We start from the raw sequence: 24,604 nt of genomic DNA, 5'->3' as shown, positions 1-24,604 counted from the left end.
TCAATGCAATATTTAAGTTTTTCCTTTTCAATAAATTAGCAAAGATCACTAACATTTTGTTTTCACTTTGTAATTATGGGGTATTGAGTGCAGAATGATGGGGAAAATCTTGTTATTTTTTATTTTTGCACAGGGCCTCAACATAGTAAGTTGCGAAAAAAAGTGAAAGAGTCTGAAGACTTTCCGAATGCACTGTATATGGGAGAGAGGGAAATCTCACCCTACATATATCCTTTCTTCTAACAGACCCTGCCTGCAGCAGAACTACCGTCCTGATAAGGGCGATCCCACTATCTGGAACCTTCTGTTTGCACCCTAGTAGGTCCCTACTGAAGGGGCATATAACAAAGGGGATCCCACTCTTGAGCCTCCTAACAAAAACCCTCATCGGTACCACTTACCAGGAGGTGCAGGGAGGTTAACACAGAGTAAAGAAGAGCACGTATAATATTTCACATATGATGAATGAATTATTTCTTGTGTCACACATATTACACTTATATCTCACAAAAGAAGTTCCAACATGTGTCACCACAATAGCTACCACAAGGCAGTTCACTTAGGTACAAATGATAGCGTTATAATGTAGATATATCAGTTGAACAGTATCTGTAGTGTGACAGACAATATTGTGAGATCCTTGTCCTAAACACCAAAAGGATTTTAACTTGACCCAAAAAGAAGTCCCAACACGTTTCCCTATGGATAAACCATAGTTCATCAGAGGACATATGAAATTAGTCAATAGCTGTCATGATAATGGTATGGCATGTACCTTCACCTATAAAAAATACAAAAATTCCAACAGCAGTGTAGAGGTAACCTAATTCCATGTATAAGAGTATGATGTACCACGTGCAAATTGTTACTAGAACCATTACTCCTAGCATCTGGGAGGTATATCGTGGGTCTGGCATGCAACAGGGAAAGGTAGATACCCCATCCGATCCAGGTCAGTGAGACCCGTAGCTATAGCATTATATATTTTATACTTAGCTTGGAGCAAGAGGGGTTGTTGTTGTTTCATTGTGAAAAGAGGCGGCATGGCAGCGGTAAAGCTAATGGGGTTGGAAGGAGTAAACTCAGAGTATACTCTGAGGGAAACTGAATTTTTCAATAACCTTTTAAGAAATATAATTGAAAGGTATGTCTCAGTGTACAAGTAGATGTTAACTTTGACTATACCAGGCACAGACTATGAACGGGAGTGGGGTTGTTTCTGGAAAATAATAAAACAGACCCTTTTTTTCTAATTCCATGCAACCCCTTTAAATCTCTATCTCTCTCTTTCTCCTCTATCTATCTATCTATCTATCTATCTATCTATCTATCTATCTATCTATCTATCTATCTATCTATCTATCTATCTATCTATCTCGTATCTATCTATCTATCTATCTATCTATCTATCTATCTATCTATCTATCTATCTATCTATCTATCTATCTATCTATCTATCTATCTATCTATCTATCTATCTATCTATCTATCCATTATATATATATAGATATATATAAACATATATATATGTGTGTGTGTATATATAAATATATATATATATATATATATATATATATATATATATATATATATGAATTTCTTATGTCTGTTCTTTATGCACGGCCAAACGACTGGACCAATCTGCACCAAACTTGGCACATCACGCGCTTCCGAAGGTTTCAGCTCTCTAGCACCAACCGTTTCTCGACATATTCACATAAGCAAGTATGGCACCACTGGCTTCCACATCAAGGACCTTCCTCCATATCACATCAGATTACCTGTATTAGCCAATAGAAGCTCGGAGGTCCTTTATTGTTAGCCTCACTCACATATACATGGTTTTAGACCAGGTTTCCATAACAACCGAGCCATTTTTGTTTACTCGACGTGTTACTCGCTGTAAACTAACTGTACCTATACTGGATTTGAGCATTCTCATGAATTGAAACCCTTTCATACCAGTCATGCCTCCAAAAAGTAACTCTGCACTTAGACGAAAGACTCCAGTGGCAAAGCGCATGGCTGCTGCCTGAGCTGCTGAAATCTCTCAACCGTAGCAAGACCGTGGATTTCAGCATTCTCATAAATTTAACCCCTTTCAGACCAGTCGTGCCTCCAAAAAGGAACCTTCACTTGGACTTTATTGGATATGTTGGCTTCATATCAATAGGAAATTAAATTTTTAACCACACACACAAACAACAAACAAATAGACCTGTTAAGGATCTGCCAGGCACAGCTTCTGTATCCACGCCCATAGGTAATTAGTCTGCACCTGCTTCTATGTCTGTGAGACTGACTCCATCTTCCACCACTCAGGATGGCAGGCTTAGGAGTGGGAGAGCCTATCACAGCCTGGCCAGACGGAGCTAGCTCCCGCCCTCTGTCTATTTATACCTGCCTTTCCTGTTCCTCCTTGCTTGTGATTCTTCTCTGTTGGTTTCCTGGCCCTGATGCAGCTTCTTGAACTACTTGTCCCTGCTTCGTATTGACCCTGGCTTACTGACTACTCTTCTGCTCTGCGTTTGGTACCTCGTACACTCCTGGTTTGACTCAGCTTGTTCACTACTCTCCTGCTCTGCGTTTGGCACCTCGTACTCTCCTGGTTTGACTCGGCTCGTTTACTACTCTTGTTGCTCACGGTGTTGCAGTGGGCAACTGCCCCGTTTCCCTTTGTTCTGTGTTTCCTTCTCTGGTTGTCTGTCGTGCACTTACTGAGTGTAGGGACCGTCGCCCAGTTGTACCCCGTCACCTAGGGCGGGTCGTTGCAAGTAGGCAGGGACTGAGTGGCGGGTAGATTAGGGCTCACTTGTCTGTTTCCCTATCCCTGTCATTACAAGACCAGTGTGAAGCCGGGGAACTCTGCTATTCTACAGTATATTATAAAATTGAATGTCTGTCCTCTACAGGCTACCAAACGCCTGAACCATTTGACCTCAAATTTGGCACATAGGTACATCGGGTGTCCGGGAAGGTTTTCGTAAATGTCCCAACCTTGCCATTGTTCTCTGTTATCAGTGATTATAGCAAATGTCTGTTTGTCGTCCTCTATAGGCATCCAAATACCTGAACTAGTTTACACCAAATTTGGCACATAGGTACATCGAGTGTTCAGGAAGGTTTTCGTACAGGTCCTGACCTTGTGGTTCAATTATCAAATGATGATCACGATCCAATACTATAAAAGTGAATACAGACATTCGCTTTTATAGTAAAGATGTTTTCATCTGGCAGTAGCAGGTAGTGCACTTTACAAGATAATCCTAGATGGGAAGATATAGGGGAGCGGTTACCAATAGCAACCAATCAGATTACTGATGGCCAGGAGGAAAGCTGCATTACTAGCTGCAGGGACTCATTTTGCCCAACTGCAATTTGATCAAACGCGTCATACTGCTGCTCGAGCTGCTGTAACTCCTCAGCAAGCTCAGGCAACAGATCAGACAGGTGCCTCTCAGAAGCGCAGACACTCCTGCCCGAACCCAGGCCAGAAAGCAAGATTGATAGAGCACATCATGATGTTCAGCCTTCTAACGAGTGGGCATTCATGCATGATGCTGTTTTCATTTATGATCCAACCATAGTCTGTGGCCAACTGGTAATAGAGCCTGTTGATTAACAACATTGGTAGTTTTGTTACAGTCTTATGATTTAATTTCCTACCAGTTTAGCTGTTAGGTATTTAGGAAGTTAAAATTGAAATAAACAGTGTGTAACTTCCGGGATATATAGGGCTACTAGCTATTTCCCCGTAAACCAAGAAAATACGAGGGCATGGATTGGCCTCCTGGGCACCCTTGGCACAAATCCAATGAACACACAAACAGACAAACCGACATGTTGTACCCGAGCAGGGCCGGGTACTTTTTTCTAGTTTTATATAAAGAATATCAGTCTAGCTTCCCCATTTAAAATTACATGATTCTTTATTAATGAATAAAAATACTTCCAATTCCAGTAAAGGCAAACATTTTTCGAGCTTGCTTGGCTATTACAGGCTATGGCCTGATAGCGTCATTGACTTTAGTTAAGGTGGTGAAAAGGTGTGCAGTGTAATAGGAATAACTGAAGGGCAATCATGTAAAACAGGAACATAGGTATAGAATTGAGTGTTATTATTGAAAGGAAACTCTTGATTATGTTGACGAGAATACAAGAGAATGTGAGAATACAGCATTGATCCCTAGATCCCTTTAGTAAAAAGAGGAACAAGAATACTGATATGCAGCTAGAAAAGGTGCAGAATGCTGACATGTCTATGGTCTCAATAAAATAAATTAGTATTAACCATATTAACACCAATGACTAAAACTATTGCTGGGGTTGGCGGGAGATAATGACAGTTCTATACATAGTACTTTTTTTTAGGTACACCTTTGTTTATGATTTCATGGGCTATATAAAGATGTACAGTACAGTCATAGCAAATACTTTGTTTAATTTATCATGTACTGATCCTGTTACAAAATAGGCTAGGGCTTAGGCAAATGTGCCTCAAAGTGAATGTTTCTGGAAGATTTTGTCCTTGAATGATTGGGGCAGGGCTTTAATATCCCGCGAATAGGGATTCAAATGTTGGGAGTTATGGTTATAGCCAGTTTTACTGCTGGTTGCTACTGGGACTGGTCAATTTTTTTTTCGACAGAAACACTACTAGTTTAGATGAGCTCCTTTACTGCAAAACATTCTTCTGCACTCGTATTTGGAGTTATTTTTTACCTGTGAACATAGCCTGTGTAAACACCACCGCCACCACCACAACCACCACCACTTGCAAATCACAAGATCAAGCTCTCTACAGACACTGTACAAGCATGGAATATTGAAAAATTTAAGCTTAGTAGCCTTCAAACTTGTAGATCAAGCTCTGGCCTGTAATGGATCAGTGCAATGTGAGTAAGGTTATTAGTTTGCAACTGCTTTTTATTTATATGATATAATCAAGGGTTAGCTTAGGGCCTGTTCACATCACCGTTCGCTTTCCGTTCCGGGGTTCCGTCGGAGGTTTCCGTCAGGTGAACCCCGCAACGGAAAGTGAAAGTGAAACCACAGCTTCCGTTTCAGTCACCATTGATATCAATGGTGACGGAAACATCGCTAATGGTTTCCGTTCGTCACCATTCCGGCAGGTTTCCGGTTTTCCGACGTAATCAATAGCGCAGTTGGCTCCACTATTGATTCCGTCGGAAAACCGGAAACCTTCCGGAATGGTGATGAACGGAAACCATTAGCGATGTTTCCGTCACCATTGATATCAATGGTGACTGAAACGAAAGCTGTGGTTTCACTTTCACTTTTCGTTGCGGGGTTCACACGACGAAAACCCCTAACGGAACCCCGGAACGGAAAGCGAACGGTGATGTGAACAGGCCCTTACACTTTACAGAGCATTTACAATTTAAAAATTCATAATATTAAAAGACTTGAGGTTTACATCATGTAGCACAAATAAAATCCATCCCACAAAATGGGGTTTTGGAGACAGAGGAAGTGACAAGAGTTGCTCTAAACACTACATTTACTTTAATTTACAACAGAAACTGGCGTAACCTGTAGTGCAAATCTCTGCCTACTCATAACTGGCGTAGATTTGAACTTCTGGCTCACAATAAGCTAAAGATGTGCCGACGTTATTAAGGGGCGCTTCCTAATAAATATGGCACATTTCACGCCAATTCAGTTTAACTTAAGACTGGCATATCAAACGCCAGTCTTAATAAATTCACCCCTAAATGTTACAACCCCCACATGGCAAGTTTGTATTGTACGTACTGATTTGCTGCACATCTTCATGTCTTGAAATGCAAACCTACGTAAATTCCCTTAGGGGCACTTTTTGTAATGTAATTTACATAAATGTTATTTGCATCCACTTATAACTCGAGAGCCTCTTAAAAATCTTTCTTCAAGCCCCTTTATATGTTTATTATAATGTATTTAAAATCGATGTATCTGTTGCGTGTAAAAGATTATCTTCAGAGGGAAGCTGCAACTGAAAGCTGCAGATTAGCTCCATTAAGTTCCAACGGGTTTAACCCGCATGCGGATCTGCTAGCCAATCCGCAGTAATCTAAGTGTTAGCTACAGATTTTTTACATACCTTTTTTTCTTTAAAAAAAAATCCATGCCACATTTGCCTATGGCAGATCTGTGACATATGAACAGCCTAACTGAACTAAAGCCACCTGCTGATACTATTGGGTTTGTGATATTGGTTTTGATTGTGTTTTTAAATAATAAAATACAAAGGATTATGAAGATTCTAATTATTTAGTTGTTTTTCCATATAACTGTCATATTAAACTGTGCGTAACACAACCCTTCAAGCTTTATAGGTTTGCTAAAAGGCTATCTAGAGAATAGTTGTATAACTTTAATTACTTGCAGTATAAATCACCACTAATAAGATTTTTATTAGACCAAGTTTTTTTTTAATAAACAACACTCCAGATATAGTATGATGATAATAATAGATTATGTTTGGTCTGCAGTTATTATTTTTCACTACTTTGGGACATTGACCGTATTTCAGCAATATTAATAATCCTTTTTTTTCCTTTACCGCAGTCTTCAAAAGTCCACAGCTACCAGGATATGGAAGCAGTTCCCCTACTCCTCAACAATGTGAAGGCAGAACCCCCGGAGGATTTGTTAGCAACTGACCATTATCAAACACAGACAGAACCAGTGGACTTGTCAATAAACAAAGCTAGATCCTCACCGAGAGGAGTGTCTTCTTCTCCGCTGTCCATTATCACTTCAGTAGCCTCACCTTCTTCTAATTCTTCATCTTCGTCCAGCCGTCCAGCTTCTTCTCCAACAGTGATAACATCTGTACCATCCACAGCATCTGTGCCAACAGTATTGACTCCAGGGCCTCTTGTGGCTTCATCTTCTGGGGTTGGTGGACAGCAGTTTTTGCACATCATTCACCCCGTCCCATCTTCTAGTCCCATGAACTTGCAATCTAACAAACTGACACATGTTCACAGAATACCAGTTGTTGTGCAGTCCGTTCCTGTTGTTTACACTGCTGTGAGGTCACCAGGGAATATGAATTCTACCATTGTGGTACCCCTGTTGGAGGATGGAAGAGGCCATCTTAAAGGTAAATACTACATGCAATACTTTATATGGGAAACTTCTGTTAGTTTTAAACTTTATATTGTATATTATATAATATGTAAAAGTAAAAGCTATAACGGAGGTAGGACAAGCCACCTGGCTGCCCAATGCAAACATTTTCAAAATGTGCCCGTCCCTTCAACCACATTTTACTTTTTGCAGCTTCTTTTACTCATATGAGTAGGGAAGCAGTTCTACAGCAACAGAAGACCTGCATTACTAAGAAAGCTTGATTCATCAGAAACACAATGAGAAGAAAGTATCCTTCCATCTCTACGGTAGTTGGAGTAAACTTGGCTTTGAGACTGTGGGACTCACTAAATACACAATGCAAAGCTCTATAGTAGGAGCTCTTGTATGAATCCAAGTGTTTTAAAGCAAAAGATAGTCAAAATATCCACTTTGCAAATCACCTTTATCCAGTGCCTAGACTGCCTACAGCTTCTGTAGACCCTGATATAAATTCAGCCAGAGGTTTATACTTCAAATTCAACTTTAACTGCTATTAAAGAGGCTCTGTCACCACATTATAAGTGCCCCATCTCCTACATAAGGAGATCGGCGCTATAATGTAGGTGACAGCAGTGCTTTTTATTTTAAAAAAAAAAACGATCTGTTTTCACCACTTTATTAGCGATTTTAGATTGATGCTAATGAGTTGCTTAATGCCCAAGTGGGCGTGTTTTTACTTTAGACCAAGTGGGCATTGTACAGAGGAGTGTATGACGCTGACCAATCAGCGTCATACACTTCTCTCCGTTCACTCAGCGCATAGGGATCCTGCTAGATCCTTATGTGCTGTCTTATACTAACACATTAACGATACTGAAGTGTTTAGACCATGAATAGACATTCCATGGGATGTCTATTCACAATCTCTGCACTTCGTTACTGTTTCTATGGTAGTTACAGCAGAGGAAGCGTAATCTCGTTGTAACCTGTCATCTACAGCATAATCTCGCAAGATTACGCTTCCTCTGCTGTAAGTATCACAGACAGAGTAACAAAGTGCAGAGATTGTAAATAGACATCCCGTGGAATTACCGAAGCAGCAGTGACTTGTGACTAATAGGCAAGTTTGGATTCTATATTTAGAGTAGGTGCAATGGATGAGGCAAATTTTGTGCAGAACTGGCAAAGGAGAGCTAGGGATAAATAATCACAAAAGCAGCGTGCACCCTGGGACATTGACTTGTGTTATTTGCACAAAAGAATATGGATAAGAAGTATGTATTGATTTGTTGTAAGAGCTACAGTGTTGCGCTATTGTTTCTGGCAAAACCAGACACCCGAGGGAAACTCGACAAAGCCCATTACAGTCAATGGGTTCCGCATCCGGGAATTTTCATTGTTCTGCTCCTCCGCCGGACCAGAACAATGGAAATACTAACGCAGGTGAACGAGGCCTTACTTAGACGTTATGTACACTGATCAACACAAAAATCTTTCATTTAAAATATACACAGATCTCATTTTGCTTGGCAGTGATTTTTAAATTTTTCTTTGCAAAATGGTTTAATTGTTCGTGCATAGGGACCATGAGTGAACAGCCATTTTCGTGTCCACAAATTCTCAATTAAATTGAAGTCTGGACTTTAATCTGTGACATTCGAGGGTTGTCCTATGATGACTCCTTTTTTAAATCTTATGAAACATCAACAAAATAGGTTGTGAAAGTAAGTTATTTGGAAGTCAAAATTCTGCGATGTCCATTGCTGAGAATGAGGTGTCCTAAATCCCTATTCTCAGCCAGAGAGCAGGACGAGCATGCAATGTAGCTCTTCATAGGGATGAATGGGAATGCTGGAATAAGCCGTATTAAGTCTGTAAGACTTTTGTTTCTCAAACTGCAGACGCTGCTTTACTTGGCTACTGAAAATGATTTTATTTTTTTCAGTTATAAGTGAAGGTCAAGTCGTAATATGCATTTATATGTGGCATTGGTAACGTCTTACGTCTTTTTTCATGTCACCTCCATAAAAAAGTACTCACTCTTTCAACTATGAAGATGTTTTCCTTGCATGCAATCTTTTGCATGTTACTATGTATGGATGATGTATAAAAGTTCTCTATACATGCCGTCTGTTTTATTTTACATTTAAGAGGTTACTGGAAACATGATTGGAGTACAGAACCCCAAGGCTATCTTAGTCATAGAATGGCTTTTATGTGTGTGTTTCTCCAGCGGTACAGTGCACACCACTGGGTTTGATGTGTTCCATAAATTGCTTCAAATGCAATTCTTTATGTATGGTTTGAAAGCCATTCGTTTATTGGCAGCCATATTTATAGCATCATCATGTCACATTTTGATATCTATTTATGACACTTAATTTGTATAATATTTTCCTGTGCCATTTACATTTCTTACGTTTTACATCAATTATTATCTGGAACATTAGCATTTTATATTGGTTTCCATTAACCGGTAACAGTAGAGAGGAAGACTCTAAATTGAGATTTGACAGAATAGGTTCTCATGGTATCGAGCCTTGCAGGAGAATGTGCTTTGTGCTCTGAATAATCCTCTATGAAGAAGAATAAAGCTACATTGCTTCCATTTACTGAAGTGCTGATTGCACTAAATCTAAAGAAGGATGAAGCCCGGCCTTTCTATACCGACTGTACACCAATCTGCTTGTGGAAAGAAAACAGCTGCCTGAGGGCACTTCTTCTCCTCTTACCATTCTCAGGCCTCCCTAGATAAACTAGGAGACAATTGCACTACTGCTGGGCTCACAAAGAGGTCGTCGTACTCGTACCATCCGACAATGACTACAAGCATTGAGCAGTTTAAGCATGAACACAATTATAGTATTTACTTGCTTTCAAAGCTAGTACAGTACATTACTAGAGACAGTTCCGGCCTTTCAATAATGGTTCTTATATAGGACATTGTCCTGTGCACAGGTGTACATCGGAACCCTATAAGGCTATTACATAGATTGCAATTGCAGATGTTTTCGTAATATTCTTGCGGTTTAAAAATCACTTTTTCTATCATCTCCAATAATTCCATGCACTACAGCACTCTCTTACATCTGGGTGACCTATAATTTTGTTCATCTTGAGCCTCCTGCCAGAACTACAAAATTCTCAGACACTTACAGCAAAGCTATGTGCGTGAACTGTACCGGTTGTACACGGAGTCTCTACAACTCCATACTATGAAACCATAGCCACTCTGCATGCTGGCATATTTTGCCACTGTACTGTACCATGTTACTGAGATTTTTACCACTAGGAGACAACGTCTCCACAATATAGCAACTAATGGAGTAGGCCATGATTTTATTACTGTTGGATTGTGCATAAATCCAACAGACAAAAACGGTATGCCCGCATATAGAGGCATAAGGAGGCACAGTATGGCCACATAGAGTATTACAGCTCTGTACAACTTGTATGTATACTATACTACTCCTGGGTTCATGATCCCCTACACAGGTAATAACAGTGCAGATGTGTATGTTATTCAGGGTTTGTGGAAAGTTGTGATAGTTGCCGTCAGTAGTTGGCACGAAGTGTCTGTTGCTGTGTAGGGGATTAACTTTTGAAACAGTTCAATATAATAAAGACTTAAAACAGAAACAAATACCCTTGTCCTTTGGTGTGGAGTTCAGAAGCAGTTCCATATGCCTAGGAATGTATGAGAATCTGCTATAAAAATGTATCCCGCTAATGGCACGGGTATGTTGTGCCAGTTAGCTCATTAAGGCTCATTTTTATTCAAAACAATGATTTTACTCTAATTCAGGCATTACCCTAAGTGGCATTATATCAGAAGCTTTTACACATTTTTCAGCTCTTTAGAATAATGCATAAACAAACTCCATTAAATTGCAATGGGTCACTGGGTATTTCATTTAACATGCTTGTATGGATTATGTATAGCAAGTATGTATTTACATGTAAACTGATCAGAGACATTAAAAACAGCCACAAGGGAAAACACTGCTTCTTATTTTCTTGTTATACCGCCATAATGGCACAATTTGCACATTGCAACCAGTCAGTAGTAATTTATGTGTTGCTATTCTCAGTCACTCTAAAAGAACACCACTGAATAAATAACAATAATATAAGACTACTAGTATAGAAAACCCGTTACATGGGTTTGCTAGCAAAAGGAATGCACTGATCTGTTAATATATATAAATTCTCCCCATAGCTGCCCCCACACCGTATAATGACCCCCATAGCTGCCCCCACACAGTATAATGCTCCCCATACCTGCTCCCACACAGTATAATGCCCCCCATAGCTGCCCCCACACAGTATAATGCCCCCCATATCAGCTCCTTCCACAGTATAATGCCCCTCACAGCTGCCCCCACACTATAATGCCCTTCATAGCTGCCCCCACAGTATAATGCCCCTCATAGCTGCCCCCACAGTATAATGCCCCCCATATCTGCCTCAACAGTATAATGCCCCCCAGAGCTTCCCCCACACAGCATAATGCCCCCATAGCTGCCCCCACACTATTATGCCTCCCTCCCATACACAGTATAATGCCCCCTCCCTCCCATACACAGTATAATGCCCCCATATGTACGGACCGAATAGAAAAATAATAACATACATACTTACCTATCACCTTTCCCACGACGGGTGGAGGATGCTTTGCCTCCTCTGCACTGTTCACCGTGTGGTGTGAACGGCTCGGTGAAGGCAGGCGCGATGTAGTGTCGTCATCGCGCCGGTCTTCACCGAGTCACTCACATCACACAGACCGGAGGAGGAAAAGGATCCTCCATCCGGCGGGGGAACGGGGATAGGTAAGTATGTATGTTATTATTTTTCTATTAGGTCCATACATATGGAGGCATTATACTGTGTATGGGAGGGAGATGGGGGCATTATACTGTGTATGGGAGGGAGGGGGGCATTAACTGTGTATTGGAGGGAGGGGAGCATTATACTGTGTATGGGAGGGAGGGGGGCATTATAGCTATGCCACTAATCACTCACATCTCCTTCCTCAGTCTTCTGGTTGTGGGCGGAGCTAACTTGCGGTTGGGCTGTCGGTGGAGCTCCATGTGGGTGGAGCTCTATGTGAGCTTCGGACACCACGTCCTTCTCGGTTATATAATAGATATTGTCAATTAGCATTTTGCGGTCAACCTCCTCTTACCACAAACACACAAAACTATGGAGTTTACCTGCCAGACAGACACCCCTGCCGATCCTGGAAAACACATCCCTGCCAAATAGGCACCTATTCCCCAGTGACCAGCAATGCTGAATACAGTATATTTTGCAAGTTCTATTAAATGTTCATTGCTATTAATATTTTACTATTAAATAGCTGTTGGCTACAGGCACATGTGTAGCATTGCTTACTAGTAATAGATTTTACCATTTGTATTTATTTTTTTGTGTGTCCTACCAGGGATTCTCATGATTTAGAGAAGGAAGGGGCTACAGCCTATTCGGCTTTCTCTCTGCATAAGCACAACTCCGCTCAAATGAGTGGCAAGTGAGTTGCAATACACTACCTGCACAGTGCCAGGTCGAGAGCAATTCTTTACAGGAACACAACAAAGTGGCTGCTATGCTTTACCATCCCCTACATTGTAGGGATCATTGGGATTCCCATTGATTGGATCCCTACATATCAGTAAGGAATTGGCATATCCTTGCTGTAAAACCCCATTTAAAGAGGTGTCTACTTTAGAGAACTTCCTTCTTTAAGCCCTATTAGAGTTCTCGAGACTTTCCCTAACAGCCGGAGTGGAGAGCCATTGCAAAGAGTAGCTCTTCCTCTAGAGGATCCGCTTGTTTTGTGCATTATGTGGACAGACTATTGCGCTCAATGGGCTCTGTGTAATGCCTCAAAAGGTGACAATGGAGAGAGTCAAAAAAGTACAGAACAGGTTAACTTAAACATTCCCAGGGCTAAAAAGTGATAACTCTGTGGAACCCAGGAGATCTTCTGGATTGTTCTGTGAATTTCATAGTAATTCTTATTTTTGTGGTAGTCCCACTCAGGCTAGGAGTTTAAACTTGATATTTTGCTGATTTCTCACATTTAAATAGTATATACAGTTTTTTGTTTTTTTTTGTTGTTATTGCATTCTTGTATAAATATACACTACAAAATACTCTTTTTAAGTTTATTTTCTAAATCTGATTAGTGGCTATTTGTACTATATCTTATGTGCAATTCACCTTATATTTACTACTACTTTTTTTTATTTTTCTCAGGACATGTGGACCCACGGGGATTGTCTCCTAGACAGATAAAAAGTGAGAGTGATGATGACGACCTGCCAAATGTGACCTTAGATAGTGTCAATGAAACTGGATCTACAGCTCTTTCCATAGCACGAGCAGTACAAGAGTGAGTATCATATTCTCAGAATGAGACGTGATGACCATGCTTTCTGTGGCTATGGCAATTGGAGACTCTACTGACCAGGGAGTAACCGAACAGGGAATTGATACTGTCACTAGATCAGAGATCTGAAGTGAAAAATAAAATAGTTTTTCCATTTCTTCTGAGTGTTTGGATTTGAGATAGTTGTTGGTGTGGCAACATGAAAAGGTTCCATTTGTAATGAAGTCCTGAAAGTCATAAGGATTCTTCGTTGCCTACCTCATTTTGCATAGTGAAGTACTTAAGAACAGATAAAGTTTATTAACCTCAATACATTTAGAATTTTTTTTCAGTTTCCATGTGTAAACATTTATAACATTTGTATATTATGTATAAACAGATCAATGTAAGTCGCTATTAAATTATAATTGTAATTGTTATAAAGTGTGTATGTTCTAACATAGCGCTTCCATTTATCACTGTAAGCCACAGCTGTCAGCTCCTTGCTCCAGCATTGAATTCAACTGTATCTGCGTCCTCAGGACACAGATACAGTTGGAACCGGGACCAATGCGCTAAGCGCTGTCTGGCAACAAGGGCCCTTTGGGCCACCCAGGCTTAGGGGCCGGGCGCAACTGCGACCATTGCGACCCCTATAGCTACGCCACTGCTGGCAGCTCTCTCTCAATAGCTCCTCCTCATCTATCCGAACACTAAACACGACTTGTCAGAAACACCACGGATTTTATAGAACAGGCACCTCCCTGAGTGCCAGGTCGCGGTGTAGACACGCAGCGATATCATGGCGCTTTTATAGTGCAGCATGAAATTGAGCAAAGATGGCATCCGGGCTGTACATCCCAGCGCCAAAGCAATCTAGTTACCAGCGAGCCAACCATCAATCACCTGTACAAAAAAAACATTCATAACGTTGCAGTGCAATACACATCAACAGCACAACATACTAAAAAGAACTCAGGCCATACAGTCCACTCCTCCTGCAGATTGCCACCTAGGGAAGAAAACCACAGCAATGCCCACAGTTTTAAAGGCACAGTGCATAAATAGTTAGCCATATACTGACAAACCGATGTGTTCACCTTTCCTCATATTTCAACATATCCTTAGATGTGAGGCTCAAGAATACTAGCTTTGTTGAAAAAAAACACATCATTTTGCGATAATCTGTCTCAAGATGTCTGGCATATGTGTCTGTGTGTGGCCACCCAGTGGTTGTGGTAGGGTTTGCAGCCTGACAAGGGTTTTGCTAGCATGTTGCGATATTATATTGAATTGGTTTAATTGGAAATTGGAGTCCTTAACCAAATTCAAGCAAAGGTAAGAGTGGACACGTCCATATATGAAAATTAAAAATACAGGCAACGCAAAAGTCACCTCAATCTAGGAGAGAACACGACTGATGGTTCTCCCTAAGGATAGTCAGTTTCCACTTAAAGGTCTTGTCCTGTTTGGACAACCTCTTAATGTGCGGTTGGCTCCATTATGATTAGCTGATCGACAAGAGGAAGCTGCTGGCGAGTCCTAATTTCACTTCAGGAGAAATTAAATGTGTTTTCCCATAATTATTATTTATCACCTATCCATGGGATAGGTGATAAATATCTGATCGGTGGGGGTCCGACCGCTGGGGTACCAAAAATTGCGCTCGGCAGCCTCATAGAAATGAATGGAGCAGTGGCCGAACATGCACACTATTGCTCGATTCCTATGGGGCTCCCAGCAGTCAGACCCCATCCGATCAGATATTTATCACCTATCCTCTGGATAGGTGATAAATATTGGTTATAGGAAAACCCCTTTAAGAATTATACTGAGCACATTAAAATCAATGTGTCGTCCATGTAATGCATGCATGACCCAGCTCGTATAGACGGAGAGCTGCTCTTTACAGTGGCTCTCTGCTTTGGAAGATCAAGGGGGTCTCGTGCAGGGCATCCCATAATTGAATACCAATTTTAAACATTGCACTGTACAGTAATATCATTCTCAAACCCATTTCCTATTTACTTCATTGTAAGCATTTGTTTGCAACTTACTGATTTTGAAATGCGTCAGAAGGCATTCAAGAGGATTCCCACTTTTTAATAGTATTACCTCTGCTTATAATGCAATCTTACTGTTAGATGAAGAGTACTGAATATTCAGTGGAATAGCAACATTGCATCACAGACAAATGGATCATGGCTTATATTAAATTAGGTTGGCAAGAAATGGATAGTACTTAATATTCATATAAACAGATGCATGAAGCACATGGTCTTACACTGCTCTGTACAGCAAGTGCTCCCCTTAGTGGCTGCATTTATGATCACAGTGAAAAAGCTATACTGTATATTTATATGAAAATGTGATTCACAACTGCATTTTAATTAATTCCTTCTCCTCAGTTAGAAAGAATAGAAGAAAATAAATTAAAGACATATACGCCATGTAAATGTGGAAGCTGGATGACAACCAATATAGCAGCTACCCCAGTTTTGTTACAAAGCTTTTTGACACTCCTAATAACAAATATCAGGAACCAATACTGACAGATGTATTATTATTATTTTTTATTTTAGAGGAAATGCTCTTTAAGCGCTTGTAATTTTGTTAATATTAATCATCATTCATTTCACATTGGGGGGAGGGGGTGCTGACTGTTCTCAGGGTTTTGTTATACAGCCATATTTACAGTGTTTCCTCAATTTATATTTGTTACTAAAAACAGGAAAGGATCCTATCAGAGGAATAGGTAAAAGGTTCCTCAACGTCTCTTCCTTAGTATTCATTGTCTTTTTTTGTCAAAAAAAGGAGAGAATATTGACTATAATAAATATGGCATTGCTGGCAAGCCCTTGCAGAGTCTGCTTGGTAAAGAATAACTACTATTCCACTTTATCCTTAATATCTTTTTGTATGTTGAGCTTTAAAAATGTTTATATATATTTTAGAATACTTCAGGAAGCTCATTTATTTATTTCAATATATGTGGTACAGGACTACTTAAGATACTTAAGAGCTGCTTATAAATTAGCTAGACCCCATAAGGCTAATCTTACTCAATGGGGCAGATTTACTACTGTGTCTGCATCTAGAATGTTTTGAAAAATGCACCAAATTTTGGTGCAATTTGGCGCATTTTATTTTAGACTTATTTAAGAACAGATGTTTGCACCTTACTAGACACTTCTAAAAAGTTTCTACAAAAGGAGGTGTGGCTTAGCGGGAAGGAGGCATGGCTTAAAATGCACCAAATGCCCCAAACAAAAACTAAGCCAACCAAGAGTTGGTATAAGGTAGAGAAGGGTCTAGCAAGATGCACCAAATTTATTATACAGTGTGAAACTCTGTGATATATATGCCACATTTTCAGACTGCCTGGTCCTTACATTTATGCTGTCTAAATCTTAGACCGCTTAGTAAGTCCGCCCCAATGTCTTCAGACATTTCAATATGATATAATTTTTATCATTTCGCAAGTCTCTTAAAAGCATTGTCCAGTATCCAAAAATTGATGGCCTATCCTCAGGAGCACCTATCCTATCCTCTCCCAGCACCCCAGGCTATTAGCTGTTTTGAAGGGGCAACAGCGCTCGTACGAGCGCTGTTCCCCTTAATTTCCTTTACTGCTCGCACGTTGAAGCACCAACACACTTGTAGCGGCGGTTCACAGTATTACAGCCTTCTCCCATTTGAAGTGTATTGGCGTTGCGGCTCCTTCAAAACTGTTGATCGGTGGGGTCCCAAGACTCGGACCCTGAACGATCAGATATTGATGGCCTATCCTGAGGATAAACCATCAATGTTTTAGGACTGGACAACCGCTTTAAAGAACATGCCTGACAACAAAAACTTTTGTAATCTTTTTACAAGACATGATTTAGACATATAAATGAAATGTATGTTTGTTTGTTTGTTTAGTGAGATGTGTAAGATATATTTGTAAATGTGTGAAATATAGTTGTGTTTTATTATTGACCTTTGTATTGGTAACTACAGGCAATATACAGAAACATTTGAATGTTGGTAAAAGATATGTTACTGGTGCTTATTAGATCTGAGGGAAGGGAAAGGAAATTTATTCTGAATGAAACGACAATGAACGGATATGAGGATAAATTTGCTGCAAAGGTTCTATTAGAGACACAGAGCCCAGCTTTAGGATTTATGACACTGTAAATCTTTGGCGTGCCCTGCTGGGAACAGAAGGTTCTATTGGCATCTCTTCAGCAGAATCTAATAACGTGAAGTTTTTGGCCAGGTGGAGGAGGAGACTGAATGTGTAATCTGACTTTTAGTAATGATATCAATGGGTGATTTTTTTTTTCTAACTTGTAAAGTGATATAATAGATTCAGCTTTAAGGGGTTATACATTAAATATAGAGCCTGTTTAAATCCTCACACACTGTAATATATATGTTAACCTTATGGACCTCCAAAGAAGAGTGGAGGACAACAGGGAGGCAGAGAGCTAGGCCAGACTTGCTGCAGCCATATCTGTGCACACAGATCTCCTAATGGAGTCTCGTTCTTGCATTGTTATCTAAAGAGCTCTGTCCTGAGAGCATTGTGTATGACTGCAGCCAGTCCTTGCTCGCTCGCTCTTTGTTTCCCTCTCTCCTTCCTTACCCACACTCTGTAGCCAAAGTAAAAAAAATAATTCATAAAGTTAAAAAACAAGCGACATAGTACTATAATGCTAACTTCAAATTGGAACCATTACCTGTAGCAGAAAACAGTACATTCGTGGTGAGATGTCACTCATCTGAGGTCACATTCAGGCATATCCACATTGTCCAGTGTGCGTACGAGTTGGAAGAACTTCTGCATTAGAGCAGTACCTTAAGGCTGGGTTCACACGAGCATGTTACGTCCATAATGGACGGAACGTATTTTGGCCGCAAGTCCCGGATCGAACACACTGCAGGGAGCCGGGCTCCTAGCATCATAGTTATGTACGATGCTAGGAGCCCGGCTCCCTGCAGTGTGTTCGGTCCGGGACTTGCGGCCGAAATATGTTCCGTCCATTACGGACGTAACATGCTCGTGTGAACCAAGCCTAAAGAGGCTCTGTCACTAGTTTAGTATGCCCTATCTTCTAGCTAATCTATTAGGCGCTGACACTGATACTAGTGAAAATTGTATCCCAAAGCGTTTATTATTTTAAAAGTTATGAGCTTTTTTTTCTAAATATGCAAATTAGCCTTTATTAGCCAAGTGGGAGGTAACAGCAGTGATTCTCCTGGGGTGGAGCTACCTAACAGCTTCTGACCCTGTCCTATCAGCATGAAGCTGCTTCACACAGTGTGAGAGACTGAGGCTGGAGGGAAGGGTGATCACTTCAAACAGCCATATCTCGGGCTGTGGACCACCTAGAACAGTGGTTCTGGTGTCATATGAAAGAGGGGATTCTGTGTTTTTCTGGGCAGAAAAGGGGGAGAAGCTGTATGACACTAATTGGACCTTTTATACAGAAAACTTTACACGCCCAGAGTGAAAAGAAAGCTTAACCTCCTATTTGGCTATTAGAGCCAAATTAGCATATTTAGAAAAATGCTTATAACTTTGCAAATATTCTTTGTTTAAAGGGACAGTGTCATGATTTTTTTTTTAAATTAATTTGTGTTTTTATTTAATAAAATATTATATTGTCTTTATTAAATTTTTCACACACACAGTTTTTTTTATTGACACTTTCTTACTGTACTGGGGGCTGCCATGTTTTATTTCATTTGTGTATCCTGCTGACAGTCTCCTCCAGCATCACCAGAGGCATGTAAAATGCGCAAAAAAAAAAACGTATCAAATACACGCGTGTGAACCTGTCAACTGAAAAGTTATGTTTTATTTCATTTGTGTATGTGTCTGTTAACGACACCTGCGCAATGGTATATGGCAGCACAGGGCATAGGACAGAATGAACGGGAGCCGTCCATTGCCTCTGCCATCTGGCTCTGTACTGCGCAGACGCAGTTCAGAGCCACACAGCAGAGAAGCTGTTTGTAGGGAGAAAGCAGGCCCCATTATGAAGACTGACTGCAATGCAGGTGAGGTGTGTGTGTCTCTCTGTCCCTCTCTCACAGACCCCCGCTCTTGTGATCCCCGGTGGGCCCCCCCTCCCGACAGCCCTCCCTGCTGCTAGATGTATTGTCAGTGTGGACAGTGTGCGGACTGTGATCGTGTGAGGAGGTGAGGTATCCGTCAGCAGGAGGTCGGGGAGGAGACTGTCAGCAGCAGATGGTTATTCCTATCACAGAGTGGTGTGACAGTCTCCTCTACTGCGGAGGAGACTGTCAGCAAAATTGTATGGGGACGATGGAGGAGACAGTCAGCAGGATTGTATGGTGATGCTGGAGGAGACTGTTAGCAGGATTGTATGGTGATGCAGGAGGAGACTGTCAGCAAGATTGGGTGGTGATGCTGGAGTAGACTGTTAGCAAGATTATATGGTGACGCTGGAGGAGGTTGTTAGCAAGATTGTATTGTGATGCTGGAGGAGACTGTCAGCAGGATGGTATGGTGATGCTGGAGGAGACTGTCAACAGGATTGTATGGGGACACTGGAGGAGACTGTCAGCAGGATTGGGTGGTGATGATGGAAAAGACTGTTAGCAAGATTGTATGGTGACACTGGAGGAACAGTCTTAACAGTCTTTTCCATCATCACCACCCAATCCTGCTGGCAGTCTCCTCCAGCATCACCACCCAATCTTGCTAACAGCCTCCTCCATCATCACCACCCAATCTTGCTGACAGTCTCCTCCAGCGTCACCATACAATCTTGCTAACAGTCTACTCCATCATCACCACACAATCTTGCTGACAGTCTCCTCCAGCATCACCATACAATCCTGCTGACCGTCTCCTCCAGCATCACCACCCAATCCTGCTGACAGTCTCCTCCAGCATCACCATACAATCCTGCTAACAGTCTCCTCCATCATCACCACCCAATCTTGCTGACAGTCTCCTTGAGCGTCACCATACAATCTTGCTAACAGTCTCCTCCAGTGTCACTATACAATCCTGCTGACAGTCTCCTCCAGCCTCACCAGAGGCATGTAAAATGCACAAAAGAACGTGTCAAATACACGCCGTGTGAACCTGTCAACTGAAAAGTAATTCAGTTCACTTTCATCATTCTAAGGGTATGTTCACATGTAGTGTTTTCAGCCATTTTTTGGGCCGTAAACGTCCCAAAAAACGGTTGAAAAATGGAAGCAGAACGCCTCCAAACATCTGCTCCGACTGGGTATTTTTTTACGCAACCATTTTCCAAAAACGGCACGTAAAAAGACGCCCCCAAAAAGAAGTTAATATCACTTCTTGGAACGTTTTTGGAGCCGTTTTTCATTGACTATAGAAAAATAGCTCCAAAAACGGCCGTCAAAAATGCGAGTTTGATTAAAAAATGGCTGAAAATCAGGAGCTGTTTTCCCTTTGTTTAGTAAGCGTGTGAACATACCCTTAGCCTTTGGTGTGTCCTATAGCTTCTGCGAGCTGCATTTCAACAGTCACACCCAAAATGGCAGCCGGACACTGCTTAGCAATTTGAAGACACCTTTTCCTGGCTTGTAGGAGGGGGGGGGTGAGATTCCCTCCCACGTTTACGGCAGCTGTGAGTCAGGTTGCTTTACTTTATTCACCTTGCTGTAATTCTGGGAATTGTTCCCTCTGGTGGCCAACATAGGAAAACATGTTAATTTATTATTTAATTTTTAATACTTTCCACCATGTGGTAGAAAAAAAAATACAGCAAAAAATGTAAAAAATATAATAGAAATAAGTAACTTACTTAAAAAAAAAAAAAGGTTTAATTCGTGACACATTCCCTTTACATAATGAAAAATAGGTGTAATTATTAAAAATAACACTCAGCGATAAGTGTTAGGCTAGGTATTTGCGTTGTGGTCAAAATGTGTTTTTCCACGGTTCTCAGCACAACTGTGCGATTTTGCCATGATTTTCGCAAAAGATGACAGTAAAATGCTGTGGACAGCAAAAAATGCATTTTGACCAAGACGTGTGAACCCAGACCCTTGGTCATCAATGGAAACTTAGGTTTTTTTGTTTAATATATATGTTTCAGTTTAGTATCACTATGCTTTGTAACCATAGATGGAAAGATATGTTCTTTTTTTACGGGGATTTATAGGAAGAACAAACCTGCAGCATGCTTTAGAAGCCACAGTCAAATAATTGTGGTAAAAAACGTGTACATCGGTTTCCTATTTTCTACATATCTCATGACGCCTATGATATAATCTCTGTATAACTACCTTGATGGGATCTGGGAAGATCTATTTGCAGTTTCTACAGTTCAATATTTGTTGTGTTTACACTTTTTTGTGGATTTATTTTTGAGTTTTTTTGTTTGCTGTCTTGCAGCTCAGTCTCCCCATTTAGTATTGAAAGCACAAGACGCCAGCGAAGGTCAGAATCTCCAGACTCCAGGAGGAGAAGAATACACCGGTGTGATTTTGAAGGATGCAACAAGGTCTATACAAAAAGTTCTCACCTGAAGGCACATAGAAGAACTCATACAGGTAGAGTACTATCTTTAGAATCCGCTTCAGATTTCTGCAACAGAGAGAAACTTTTAGCTAAAAGCGGGCAAGGTGTTTGGTAATAGCGTACAATGTGTTTTTTGTGCTGCCAGTAATTTTAAAGGAACACTGATTGTAGACAATTCATTTAAAAAAATAAAATAATCCACAGCAATTGCCTTTCTAATCTCTTCCTCTCCTCCAATCCCACCCTCGGCAAAGCTCTTCCTTTAGACTTTGTTCACATTTGCGCTATGAATTTCAGTTTTCTGTTCTGTCATAGGAGCAGGAAAACGAAATTCAATGCTGTGACGGAGCCGTCCCGTAATGAACAACAACAGTGCCCAATGGACCCCACTGACTTTAATGTGGTCTGTCATGATGTCTGTCATTTTAACGAAAAAATAACACTGCATGCTGTGCTTTTTTTCTAGCATTTTTTTTTTTATAGAATTTGTGATTTCTCCAATGCAGATATACACAAAGTCTTGCCTGTAGTTGGAAGGGATAAGGAGGAAATTAACACCAGTGTTCTTGTAGTTGTTTCAGGAGCATTCAGAAAATTCTGCAGACTGGCTAACAGTGTGAGCAAGTTTTCTGTTCTGATATTGTTATTATATATTTCAATGTTTAGTGTTCCTTTATTTTCTAGTGAAGAACATTTAGTGAGAATGATAACAGTGCTCAAAATATCTTGTCCTATGGTGATGTTATACATTTGCCATCAGCTGTTCATAATAATAATAATAATAATAATAATAATAATAATAATAATAATAATAATAATAATAATAATATAACAATAATCTTTATAAAGTGCCAACATGTTCTGCAGCACTTCACAATTCAGAGGGAGCATGTGCAGACAATATCAGACATTACATAGTGACAAAACAAATTAAGGTGTGTGTCTGCGTTTTTTACGCGCGTATGTCATCAGTATGTCACGCGTTTCACGTCAGCAAAATAAACTGAAGGAGGTGTTTTTCTTTTTCAAAATCATTTCTTTAGCACCTGAATCACGCATAGCACACGGATGTGCGTCTGTGTGCTGTCCGTGATTTTCACGCTCCCATTGACTTCAATGGGTGCGTGATGCGCAAAAAACGCACAAGTATAGGACATGCAGTGAGTTTCACGCAGCGGACAAAACACTGAATGTCTGAATGTCCCCATTGACTTGCATAGGTCCATGTGACGTGCGTTATTTTCACACGCGTAACACGGACGTGAAATACGCTCGGGTGAATTAGGCCTAACACTTCAACAAAGAGGAGTGAGGACCCTGCTCTCAAGAACTTACAATCTATGAGGAAAAAGGGGAGACACGAAATGTAAAAAATGCTTGTTAAGTACAATAGTCCAGATTTTTTTTATAAACATTAGGTAGTACGCAAAAACCTGCATGAGCCGGTCACCAGCCAGTGTCTGTGTGTGACAGATATGAGGTGCATTAGGGTGCATGGAGTGTGGGGGATACTGCTGAATGAGGGGGCCAAGTTCTGATGACTAATGTAATAGAGGGTAAAAGAAAAGAGCGAAATTAGGGAATGTGATAGTCCTGTCTAAAAAGATGTGTTTTCGGGGCACACTTAATACTGTGAATGTTCAGTACTAATCTTATTGTCTGGGGTAACGCATTCCAGAGGACTGGCGCAGCACAAAAATATCCTGGAGACAGGAGTGTTCATTACAATTTCAATACAACTATATGCAGGGGGTGCATAGGAAGGCATACTTTTTAAATGGTATTTTATAGAATTACAAAATAATTAAATTCATTCTCTTATATGCTCAAAATCCCGGCCCTCGCTATTTACACATTACTGTAATCTAGTTTTTACCCTCACACACTTTGACACAAAGTTCTTTATTGGCATTCATTTCTTGGCATGCTTTGTTTATGAACTGAATAATGTTATCAACTGATAACTCCCCAAAAAACAGTCCATCGGGGTAAAGTCTGGTGATCGTGGTGGCCATTCAACCAGGGCTAGTCTACCTATCTACCTATTGGGTAATTTTTCTTCTAGAATATTACGCACCAACCCAGATACTGCAGGAAATTCCGACCAAAAGTCTGCACCAGATTTGATTTAGTGCAGATTTTCAGCCAGCTTTGCCGCTGCGGATAAGAGGGGAAAAGAGGGCATTAAAAAAAACAGCACATACTCCCATACACCTCCCTTGGTGTTCCCATGGCGACACGTCACCGCTTTTCCATCTGTCTTGTGTTGAGCCGGCCTCCTGGAGCAGCCAGACCAGATGGGGGATCAGTGAGGTGTCGCCAGGGGAGGCGAGTATGGGCTTTTTTGGATTATTTTAAACTAGAAATTTTCCTTCGTGTAATTGTGCTGTGGATTTTCCACCTGCAAATAGAGACGGAAAATCTTTCTATTTCTTGCAGCATAAACGATAGGATCAGCCGATGAACAAGCGTTTACTCGTTTGTCAGCTGATCATTGCCCTGAATGCTCGTTTGCCCGATAATTGGCCCGCGTAAAAGGGCCTTTAGTCTTTGAAGTGTGTACACAGTGTTTAAGTATTTTTCTATGACAAATTTGAGCTTATTATAATAAACAATTCTTTTAGTATTCTATTCTA

The 24,604-nt window shown here is 40.6% G+C and overlaps 1 protein-coding gene across 2 annotated transcripts in view; it reads left to right on the top strand.

Annotated features, from left to right (window-relative positions):
• The window catches only part of KLF12 (KLF transcription factor 12), a 242,613-nt gene that overhangs the window by 191,338 nt on the left and 26,671 nt on the right, over positions 1–24,604 (top strand). For both annotated transcript variants that reach the window (XM_075852334.1, XM_075852333.1), the window contains exons 3-5: positions 6,571–7,111; positions 13,339–13,474; positions 21,843–22,000. In XM_075852334.1, coding sequence (XP_075708449.1) covers positions 6,571–7,111; positions 13,339–13,474; positions 21,843–22,000 — 835 coding nt within the window. The remainder of the gene's footprint in view (positions 1–6,570; positions 7,112–13,338; positions 13,475–21,842; positions 22,001–24,604) is intronic.

This window comes from Rhinoderma darwinii, chromosome 2, assembly GCF_050947455.1.
Source record: "Rhinoderma darwinii isolate aRhiDar2 chromosome 2, aRhiDar2.hap1, whole genome shotgun sequence".
In the NCBI taxonomy this organism is placed as follows: domain Eukaryota; kingdom Metazoa; phylum Chordata; class Amphibia; order Anura; family Rhinodermatidae; genus Rhinoderma; species Rhinoderma darwinii.
This window is presented reverse-complemented; position numbering and strand designations above follow the sequence as displayed.